At 40.6% G+C, this 11,726-nt stretch overlaps 1 protein-coding gene across 1 annotated transcript; it reads right to left on the bottom strand.

Annotated features, from left to right (window-relative positions):
• Nucleotides 1–2,643: 2,643 nt before the first annotated feature.
• LOC139112751 (SCAN domain-containing protein 3-like) lies at nucleotides 2,644–4,779 on the bottom strand. The gene has a single exon (XM_070673813.1). The coding sequence runs from the start codon at nucleotides 4,618–4,620 to the stop codon at nucleotides 2,644–2,646; it is 1,977 nt and encodes a 658-aa protein (XP_070529914.1). The 5' UTR covers nucleotides 4,621–4,779.
• Nucleotides 4,780–11,726: the final 6,947 nt, after the last annotated feature.

Here is an 11,726-nt window from a genome sequence, read left to right as displayed (position 1 = left end):
CTAAGCACCTCTCTTCCAAGAGAGTCCATCCCGCGTGCGGGTCTAACGACATAAGTCTATAAGTTTAACTTCTATATCTAATACTTTATATTTGTAACCTTGTAGTGTAACGTAAATTTAAGAAAATATTTTAATTGTTAAAATTTAATTCTCGTGTTAAATTCAGTGACATCCTAAATCTTCTACCTCATTCCAATTTCAATTGTTTCACAATTTCAATTTATTTACAATATCTCAAAAACCTGTGTGATTGACAATTAATTTCGGTACAGCCGCACTGCACGTTTTTAAGAATCAATCTAACAGGCATTCTAGTGTTAGGAGTGGTGCAGAGGCACTGCACGCTTTTATTTTAGGATTTTTTATTAACTTTATATATTATAATATTTTTGTGAAACTCCTTTATGACGAATTCCAAATCACGTCGAGGCGGCCGGAAATATCAGATTCGAAAGATAACCGCGTATTATCACGCTTTAAAACGACATTCGAACGACGTACGCCCGCAATACCACTTGACGCCGATCACCTTCATCGTGAGGAAGCCAAGCCTAGTAGACATTCCGAAGAACGATCCACGCAGGAGGGTCTACGAAAATCAACCCCAAGAAAAGAACGTGCATTGCGACGCCGAGTTTATCGAGACGTAGCGAAGACAATGGCAAGCAGCGCAGCTTAGACTTCTGGAATGAGTAAGTACGAATAACTTTCGCTCCTAAATCTGTTGCACGCGTTTACGCTATCTAAAATTTATTTGTATCCACTTAAACCTAACAAATACTCCACTTTACCTTTTTACCCTACCCCCTGCTGTGAGGGTCGCGTGCTCGACCCTTTATCTACCGCATCGCTAGCACTTAACCCAAAATTCCAAAATCTACCCTTTGTTACGTCCCGGTAGTCGCGGGCGTCTAAGACGGATTCGGACCACGGGCCTAGGCAATTATGAGATCGCGATAGTTTGACCGAGTAAAAATTGGATTTATTTCACGGAACTTCTTTGATGGTCAATAATAATTATTGTTGGTTCGTTCTCTAAATAAGGCTGTTCGTCTAAATTTTGCTCAAGATAAGATAGAAATATCAGAATAGCTTCTTTGCACAATGAACACTGCCGAATTTCGCGAGATTCAACAATTAAATCATCGCAATTGCTACAATTATATTCACCGTAATTTGACCCAATAAGTATCTGATGTGATTGTACGTGAAAGAATTCAGTAGTAGGATGTTCGGATTCACGCATGCATGGTTCACAAAAAACAAAACGTGTATTTTTCTGCTCAAAATAATGATATCTAATTTCGCATCGTGCTTGAGCAAACCAATCACGAATTATATTAGTTAAATCCTCTGGAATCTCACGAGTTGGTATTTCTACACGAAATTGTCGCGGACACATTTATCAAAGTGAATTAAATAGTTGTCAAACTTTCTATAAATACCTCGACAGGATTATTTTGTAAAAACACTCCGTCACCACTAAGATCTAGATAACGAGAAAAGTCGCGATGGACTAGACGGCAAAGATCGCAGTTTAAATAAAATTTTGGGATTTCTAAAGTTAAGTTGCAACTGTGGCACTTTTGTAAAACACGCCATGTAACGGTAGCGACTACAGTGTCGCGTGGTTCGCCGGATTGAGGCTCGCTGGAGCCAAGGTCCGCTAGAACGACGATAGTTCGGACTGCTAGTCGTGGTCTAGACCGACGGGAGCGCCCGTCGGTGAGACCGAGGTTGTTCGGGCTGGCCCGAGGGGCAGCGGTCGGAAGCGCCCGACCGCGGCAGTGCCGGTGACTGGCTGTCGCGCGGCGGATTCGTTGCCGGACGGGAGCGCCCGTCCGGAGGATCGTGTGGGGGCACGAAGTGTCCTGCAGTGATGGGAATCGGGACGGAATTTTCGGGCATGCGCGTTGAAAATGGCTCTCAGTATAGTAGCCACTACTAGGGAAAGAATGTATTAATGGTCGCCCCTAATAAATTATATATTAAAAAATATAAAAAGAAATAAATGAACACATGCTCTCAACTATAAAAGTAATATAATTAAAGGAAAAGGGAACGTAATAAAAATTTTATAACAAAACACACTGTAAATATAAAAAATTAAACTTTTGTTTTTATTAGCAGAAATATTATAGAATACCAACATTCGTTGTTACATTGATAAGGAAACTGCTAAAAACCTTATCAGTATTCTTTACAAAATTAAATTAAAAACATTTTAAATTTAACAAAGTTATAAACAAAAATAAAATTGATTTATAATAATTAATAAAATATATAATTATATAATAACATATATTAAATTAAATTAATTCTGAAACATTTAAGGTTAATATTAATAATGCACATTTAAAAAAAAATAAAATTTTACTAAATAATAAATATTTAAATAAAAAATTAAATACTTAAATAAAAAATAAAAATAAATAATAAATATTTATTAATTATAAATAAAAAAATAAAAAAATATTGCACATAAATTTACCATTATTAATAATAAAAAAATTAAAGCTTTTATTAATACTGAAAAATTAATACTAAAAAATATTTGCAAAAAAAAAAAAAAAAGAAATGGCTAGATGACCTACAATGCACAAACTAATATTATACAAAATAATATTTAAAAAACTTAAAAAATTAATCCTCATCAGATGAGGTTTGATCTAAATACAAACTTGCCGTGTTATGCAGTTCTAAATGTTTATCGTCTACCTCAAAATTATAACAATTAATATTTTGATCTTGAAAACTGGACCGAACTATACAAATCGCGGAAAGAGTATTATTTGTTAAACGATTACGTTTTTTACATTTTACATCTGTAACTATTGAAAAAATTCTTTCGGCCTCAGCATTCGAGTGTGGAAGAGAAAATACTATTTCAATTAAATTTTCTAAATTTGGAAATATTTTTGAATTATCGAAATGTTTGGACTCTAATACGTTTTTCCACATCTCATCTATTTTTAAAGAAGCTAATTCTACTTTTTTTTCATCGTCAAAAATTGTTGGCAGAATTCGCCATTCATATGCTAACCGCGTAATATTATTATAATTTAATCGTTTGGCAATTAACGTTAAATCTTTAATTTTAATTCTACCGTCATTAAACAATGCTATTTTCGGATCTAAAAACGATAACTGTTCAAAAAAAGGATCTTTACATGGCAAACGATTCAACATTTCCTGAACTGCAGTAACATAAAAGTCTAAGCATTTTAATTTTATTTCATGCACGCATTCTACAGTAAAATTTTCTAAAAAGCTTTCACATTCCGGTCCCACATATATTTCGTTCACGGGTTGAATATTATTTTTATCTTTTAAATTTAAGTTAAAAATATCATTTAAAACATTTAATTTTACAAAATTTTGACCAAACTGTAATATTAATTGCCGACTATTTTTATATAATAAATGAATTAAAATATTACGGGACTGAAATAAAGCGTTAAAAGTATTAAAAAAATTTAATGAATATTTCAAAAATAATAAATATGCTTTAATTAAATTATCTTGAAAATAATGTAATATAGTTTCCGCGGATTTTAATTTATCTTCAACGACCGCTAAAAGAAAATAACTTTTTAAAACGTCCCAATTTTCGAGAAGTCGACAAACGCATTTTTGAAAACTAAGCCATTTAGTATTAGCAAGTTTTAATACTTTATGTCGATCTACATGAAAAAAATCCTGAAACTCTGCTAAAATTGCACATCTCTTTGCACTGCCCGAAATATAAGAAGCTACTCCTTTAATTAAATTTTCGCATATATCCGGTAATTTTTCGCAAGCTCTACTAGCCACAAGTGCCGATGAATGGCAAATACAATTTAAAGTTATTAATTCCGGAATTTCCGATTTTAAATGTGTCATAAATGAGTTATTACATCCTATCATGACGGATGCATTATCACACGCTAATCCAATAATATTAGTAAGAGGAATTTGTTTTGTTTGAAATAAATTTTTAAATGCTTCAAAAATTTTACTCGACGAACAATCTTTCGCGTCTAACGATATTAAATCTAATAATTGAGTACTGATCTTTTTATTTATAGGAGATAAATATCGAACAAGAACGCACATTATTTTAGTTTCCGAGATATCAGTACTCTCGTCAATTAAAACGGAAAATTTACGTGTTTTTAAATTTAAAATAAGTTTTTCAGTTTCGCGTTTGGCAATAATATTTTTAACAATTTTGGAACATTTTTTTCGAGATAGTGAAAGGTCTTGCACAATTTTAGAGTCAATACTTATATCTTTTAATAACGGAACCAAATGATCTACGGTGGAAAATGCAATATTATGATCCGCGAAAAATGCAGCTAATTTAATTTCCGCGCGTTTAACTTTATCTCTATGTGATAAAGTATTATCGTTGCTAATGGCTTTACATTTCCCTGAATTTTCAATATGTTTGACCGTATGTGAATGATTAATTAAATCCGACTTTCGGCAATTTATACTTTTATTACATATCATGCAAAGCGCTCTATTTTTTGAAGGATGAGGAGCTAACCATCCTTTAAAACTACTGTCATCTAGCCAAGAAGCTTGGAATTCTCTAACTCTACGTTTTTTAATTGCTCCTTTATTGCTACAATCCATTATACCCAAATATATAATTGATAAATACGCTTACCTCTATGAGCTGTACGTTGTATCGGACGGAATTATTTCATCGATTTAACGGTGCGATTTAGTGACTACATCACTGGCAATTTAGTTATTTCTACCGCGCATGCGCGAAAATTCCGTCCCGATTCCCATCACTGGTGCCCTGGAGGTGGCGGCCGTCGGGAGCGCCCGACGGCGGCGATGCCGATGACTGAGAGTCGTGCGGCAGGTTCTAAGCTTGGACGGGAGCGCCCGTCCAAGAGAATCAAAGGTTGTCCGGGATAACCCGGAGAGCGGCAGTCGGGAGCGCCCGACCGCGGCGGTGTGCCGTACGACAGATCCTACAACCTGGACGGGAGCGCCCGTCCAGGGTATCTCGGTGGCCCGGACTAGCCGAGGGCGTTGGCGGTATCCGGTCGCCTCGGTGGTGGAACCTCGGGAGCGCCCAAGGTCTCCAGGAACCTGAAGTTACTCTGCCTTGGGAGCGCCCAAAGCAGCGGAAGACTCTCACCGGGAGCACCCGGGGACGACTCGGGAGCGCCCTAGTCGGAGAGTACTAGAGAGGGCTTCGGGAGCGCCCGAGGCCTTTAGGAGCTGAGGGATGTGTGTTCGTGACCAGGATTCGGATCAGACAAGGTACTGGCTCTGCCGCGAGCTCGGCTTATATAGCTGCTGAGATGAGAGTGGGGGAGCTCCCACTCTTACCTCGGCGGCGCACGCCATCGTCGGGCCGGTGGTCGCCCGACGAACCTCCGTGGCGTGTCCGGTGCTGCCTGGGCCGGTGGTCGCCTAGGGCTTCGACGGTGACGGCGTCGGCCGTCTAGGGGCTGGTGGTCGCCCTTTAGTGGCGAGGCCCAAGCCCTCGCTACAAGAGATCCCCGAATCTTATTCGAATTGTGATCATTGCCGGTTAGTCCATCGTGATTTCTCTCGGTACTTAGATCTAAGCGGTGATCAAGTCTTTCTACAGAATAATCCTGTCGAGATATTTATAGAGAGTCTGACCACCATTTAATTCATTTTAATAAATGTGTCCGCGACAACCTCGTATACGGATACCTGCTCGCGTTTATTCCGGAGATTTAACTAGACTAATTCTTAATTGGTTACTCACGCTCGATGTGAGACCAGATATCGTTACTTCGAGCAGAAGATTACGCGTCTCCCCTTTTGTGAACGATGTATGCGTAGAACCGGACACCCTATTACTGACTTCGTCCGCGTACACTCGCATCAATTACTTATTGGATTAAATTGCGGCGAACGCGAGTGTAGTAATTGTGGCGTTCTAATTGTTGATTCTCGCAATATACGGCAGTGCTCAAAGTGTCAAGAGACTATTCTGTTATTTTTGAATTACCTCGAGCAAAATCCAGTCGAGCAGCCGTACTTGGATAACGAACCTACCATAATCGTTATAGATTATCAAAGAATTCCCGCAAAATAAATCTTGTTTTTACTCGGTCAAAATATCGCGATCTCATTATTGCCTAGGCCCGTGGTCCGAAACCGTTATAAACGCCCGCGACCACCGGGACGTAACACATTGATGTTCAAAAGCCCTATTTTATACATAATAATAAAAAATATTATGGTTTATACGATTTTCCGCATTTAGTTAAAAGATTAGCGAGTTTTCTTAGGACGCATAACAATATATATTACAACGAAAAAATAATAGCGTCATATTCTGATTTTATAGAAACTTGGAAAATTGACAATGCAACAACAGGAGGCTCAAATTTATTATCTCATATTACACAAGCACATATTTATCCCAATTGCTTTGAAGCAATGAACGTAAAGAGAGTATTTCAATTATTTAGTAATAAATTTGCAACTGCAATAAAAACAGCTGGTGACGCAAAAGAATTAAATTTTAATACATGGAGAGAAACAGCTAATTTTGCAGAGCGTATAAATAATGTAATTGATGCTTGTGTAGGCACTTCTGGCCTATTTCCCCTGACTCGCCGCCATGTTTAACCACCGAGTGGGGACAGCGAATCACAGTGTAACAAGTTCCCCTCGTGCGTCTGAGTTACTAGATGCGACTCTCAACTTCTTACTCTTTGCTCGATACTTAAAGAAGTCGGTCGTACGGCGAGACGGCTAAGTGATACCGTTGTATCTTTATATTAAATATATATTTCATTGGTAATCGTCTGAGTGTGACTAAATATTAATTCTGGTAAGGTAGAGTTACCCATCTACCTACAGTGGTGACCCCGACGTGATTGTCGCATTCCTCGTGTTTGAACATGACGTAGCTCACGATATACGAGCTCATAGACGATACTGCCGTCCATCAAGTCATTCCGCCGAACAAGCAAGCCCATCTCCAAGGAGGCCACGAGCATCCAGCCATCCTCGGGTTAAACAACCAAGACTCTTTCCGGGTTAGCAACGACCTGGCCGACTTCAAATTTTGTGCGCGCGCGCGCAGCATCGTGCGTGCACAAGAGTGAGCAAGCGAGAGAGCACTCATTCTCGCTGCCCGTGTTGCCGAGCTTTTTCCTGTACGATCCTGCACCCTGCATCCAGGACGCCAGCCTTTTCTGGAATTGCCGAGTAATTGCGTGAAGCCAACGTCACCGGCGCGTTTTCCTGTTAATGTGGAGAAATTGCGCGAAGCCAACGGCACCGGCGCCTTCGTCGAGACGCCCATTTCCTGCAGCAGCAACAACAAATTTCAACAGAGCGGCATTTTTATCGAGGACCGACGCCTCAGCGGTACCATCCCAACGACCTTCGACATTGCGAGCGTTTGCGGTAATAGTAAGATAGCGGATAGATATTCATGTTCTTATTTACTCATGTCGTATGCTCATGTCGTTTGGCCTAACGCTCATGTAGTTGTGTATAACTGCTTCTGTAATTTTACCGAGCCTTGTTGTTATGCGGTGCCTGTTCATATCCGTTTCGTGTCGTGATTGCTTTATGTTTTAAGCTGTCGTTCTCGCGCTCAGTTACCATGCGATCGTCATTTGTTCTTTCGCGCACTTTTTGTCCCGCCTAGCAGTTATTGCGCCGCCGCATTCTATCTCCTGTTTGCGTTGCCTAGCGACCATTCCCGCGTTCCATCATGCCGAATAACCAGGAAGCGTCCGATATGATTGAACTTCGGCAGTCTAACGCGCGTCTACAAGCCGAACTTAATTCGCTGCGTGCTCAAATCACAAATTCCGTTAGCGGTGATAACGAAGCATTCGGTTCAACAGATTCGCAACCATTTCCACGCGTAGATGCAGCTTACCGCGTACCAAAAATTCCTATCTTTTTTAAATCTGATCCTGCCGTGTGGTTTATACAAGTCGAAGCCTCTCTTCGAAATGCCGGAATAAAAAGTCAAATTACCATGGCAGACACTGTAATTGCGAATCTGGACCCGGAGGCTGTGTCATTTGTCCGCGATTTAATTGCGAATCCGAATCCTAATCGGCAGTACGATTTAATTAAAGAACGCATTGTCTCAACATTCGCTGCTTCCTCTGAAGCTAAATTGCGACAGTTATTGCTGTTGCACCGGGGCCGGTGCACGGGGTCCGTCCTTCGGGATCCGCGAGGGAGAGGGCGAATAATTGATATATTATAATAAAAGATTAGACTTTTTTATTTGGTTACACTGTTTCTTTTCTATCTCCCTTTGTTCTCCCTTTGTCGGTTCGGCACACGTCCTCGCGTTGTCACGCGTTCTCGTCTCCGCGAGGTTTCTTCTTACTTGGCACGCGACCGAACTTTCGTTATCACCGCTCTCAGTTTACGGTACGGACTATAATGCGACTGCCCGTCCGTGACGGGCCGCGGTTATTTAATAGTGACGCAGGGCCTTGGCCTCCTCGGGTTGCAATGCCGAACTTCGGTAGTTCGGCGAATGCAACCTCAGCGATTTCGGCAATAAGTTCTCGCACGTGTTTCTTTTATTATTTAATTTCTTAAGGAGGTTTGCTGATCTTGCATCCTCCGAGGTTATTTAATTACGAGAGACTTATTCCGAAATGCCCTGCGTCATGTATCGTGTTGTAACGGGGTTTGGGTTACAACATTGCAAAGACAGATTACCCTCGAGGGGAAGCCTTCCCAGATTTTTGCGCGCATGCGTAACTTGAGCGGATCCTCATGTAGCAATTCCGTTTTGCGTTCCATATTTTTAGAATTCCTTCCGGAACCATGTCGCTCTGTATTGGTAGCTTCTAAAACAGAATTCCTTCAGGATTTAGCTCAGCTCGCTGACACCGTCATGGACGCGTACGGTCACTCGCCGCAGTATTCCACGATTTCTTCCACTGATTCCGCGAACTATAGTTCCATAGCTTCTTCCTCAAATACAAATGCCTTAGAGCGCAAGATTGAGGAGATGCGTAAGCAAATTCAAAGACTTTCAATTCGCAATCAATCGCGCTCGCGTTCTCGCGGACGATCCAACAATTATCGTTCGCAACCTCGTTTCCGTAGTCATTCCTCGAACGGAGTTTGCCATATACACCGTAAATATGGTGACAAGGCCAAGCATTGTAGAAAACCGTGTTCATGGAAGAATAGCGATGTTAATCAGTCAAACTAAAATGGCCTTCGCCAAACGAGACGATGGTAGAGGGTCATAAAACTTCGAAACGCCTTCACATTCGTGATTTTAAAACCGGTATAATCTTCTTAGTTGATTCAAGAGCGGACATTTCTCTCTTTCCCATTCCGCGTAACAGCAAACTCACTCCGACAGGTAATAAACTATACGCGGCAAACGATTCAACTATCAATACCTACGGTTCTACAAATCTTACGTTAGACCTCGGTATTCCTCGCCCTATATCGTGGAATTTTTGTATTGCCGCCGTGCCTTACGCAATTATCGGGGCTGATCTCATTTCGCACTACAATTTTCTTTTAGACTTAAAGAAGCGAAGACTGGTCGATCAACTCACCGGATTTTATTCTTCCGGCGTTATCAAATCCGTTAATACAATTGTTACTCAATTGGTTAGCTCTACGCATAAGTATTCCCGGCTCATTGCTAACTATCCCAAAGTTGTCGGTGCCGAACAGTTCGCACCGTTAGAATCTCGCGGCGTTCACCATCACATTATCACTAATGGTCCGCCCGTCGCCGAGCGTCCTCGACGCTTACCCTCCGATAAACTCAAGGCTGCCAAAGCTCAATTTAAGCGTTTTTGTGAAGAGGGTTTATGCAGGCCGTCCTGCAGCCCGTGGGCAAGTCCCATTCATATGGTAAAAAAGTCTAATGGCGAATGGCGTGTCTGCGGAGATTATCGTCGTCTTAACGCGATTACTACTCCTGATAGATATCCGGTACCTCACATTCATGATTTTACATCGGTCTTACACGGTAAAACCATTTTCTCGTCTTTAGATTTGCATCGAGCATTTTATCAAATTCCGGTAGCCCCTGAGGATATTCCCAAAACCGCGGTCATTACCCCTTTTGGTTTATTTAAATTCAGCGCAATGACCTTTGGTCTACGTAACGCCGGTCAAACCTTTCAACGTTACATGCACCGCGCGCTAGGTAATTTAGAATTCGTTTTTTTATTTTTTGATGATATTCTCATAGCGTCCGCTTCTGAAGAGAAGCATGAGAAACATTTAAAAACTGTATTCGATCGCCTCAATACATATCACTTCCGCATTAACTTAGACAAATGCGTTTTCGGCGTTCCGGAATTAACATTTCTTGGTCACTCTGTGACTGCTCAAGGTCTTAAGCCTACTACTGAAAAAGTACGAGCTATTCGCGACTATCCTAAACCTCGCACAGTTGAGGAGCTTCGTCGATTCTTGGGCGTTATTAATTTTTATCGTCGCTTCATCCCTAAGGCAACCCAATTATTACTTCCGTTAAATGCGTACATTACAGACTCGCGAAAGCGCGATAAACGCGAAATCCTTTGGACTGCCGAAGCAAAATCTGCATTCGATAAATGCAAAACCGAATTAACAAATGTTGCGTTACTAGCGTATCCGTCGGACTCAGCCGATCTCAGATTAGTTACCGATGCTTCTGACATAGCCATCGGAGCGGTTATAGAGCAAGGAACTAATGATTCTTGGCAACCATTAGCTTTCTTCTCCCGTAAATTTACTCCGGTTCAATTAAAGTATAGCGCTTACGACCGCGAGCTCACTGCAATTTACGAATCTATCCGTTATTTTAAACATTACTTAGAAGGCCGTGATTTCACCGTCGTTACTGATCACAAGCCTCTGACTTATGCGTTTAATCAGCTTTCTGATAAGGCATCTCCACGCCAAGCGCGTCAATTATCATACATTGCGCAATTTACGTGTAAAATAAAACATATTTCCGGTAACTCTAACGTGGTCGCTGATTCACTTTCTCGCATCGAACCGATATGCTTTCCCGATCAAATTGATGTTGAGGAACTATCGCGCGAACAAAACAGTGATGTCGAGCTGCTCGAATTACTTAAGTCTTCCAAGTCAACGTTACCTTTAAAAAAACTAACTTGGGGATCTAACCGTATTCCTCTTTACTGTGATATATCTAGTGAGTTTATTGATAGATCAAACGAGCGTCCGCCGAAGGCGGACGCGAAGTTTGATCAAAATTATATGGAGTGTCTCGTTTGAAGATGATAGTATATTGTAGTATGCTTGTCATGCTTAAATCCACAACGTTTAACGCTTAATTTCAAAGTATTTTTGGCGCTTTCCGCCATCTTGCCTCGACATGCGCCCTCTCTTGTCCATATTGTTTAGTGTGATTAATTTTTTTTTTTTTTTTTTTAATGAATTATCACGACTTATCTTGAAGATGATAGTGGGAGTAGATAATTTTGGGGCAGAATAGGGCGGGAGACTATCATCTTCGAACGAGACACTCCATATAATTTTGTTGTAACGGAGTTCGGGTTACAACAGACGGATAAAGCCTTATTCACCCCTAATGGAATTTTGAACTCTAAAAATTTTATTTAATGGCAGCGTCATAATCCACGTGCAGTGCGCCAGGGCGGATTTCAATTTAGGTGGCAACTAAATATGTGGGCGGGAGTAATAGACAACAGAGTTGTAAGTATTATCATAACAAAAAAATTCATTTAATTAAAATTGATATGAGA

The sequence above is a fragment of the Cardiocondyla obscurior genome, unplaced genomic scaffold (genome assembly GCF_019399895.1).
Source record: "Cardiocondyla obscurior isolate alpha-2009 unplaced genomic scaffold, Cobs3.1 scaffold45_0_294702, whole genome shotgun sequence".
Taxonomy (NCBI): domain Eukaryota; kingdom Metazoa; phylum Arthropoda; class Insecta; order Hymenoptera; family Formicidae; genus Cardiocondyla; species Cardiocondyla obscurior.
Note: the sequence above shows the minus strand (reverse complement) of the source record. Positions and strands in the feature narration are given on the sequence as shown.

What these genes read in the sequence shown, in the direction of transcription:
- LOC139112751 (XM_070673813.1), bottom strand. Translation starts at nt 4,620, where the DNA reads ATGGATTGTAGCAATAAAGGAGCAATTAAAAAACGTAGAGTTAGAGAA.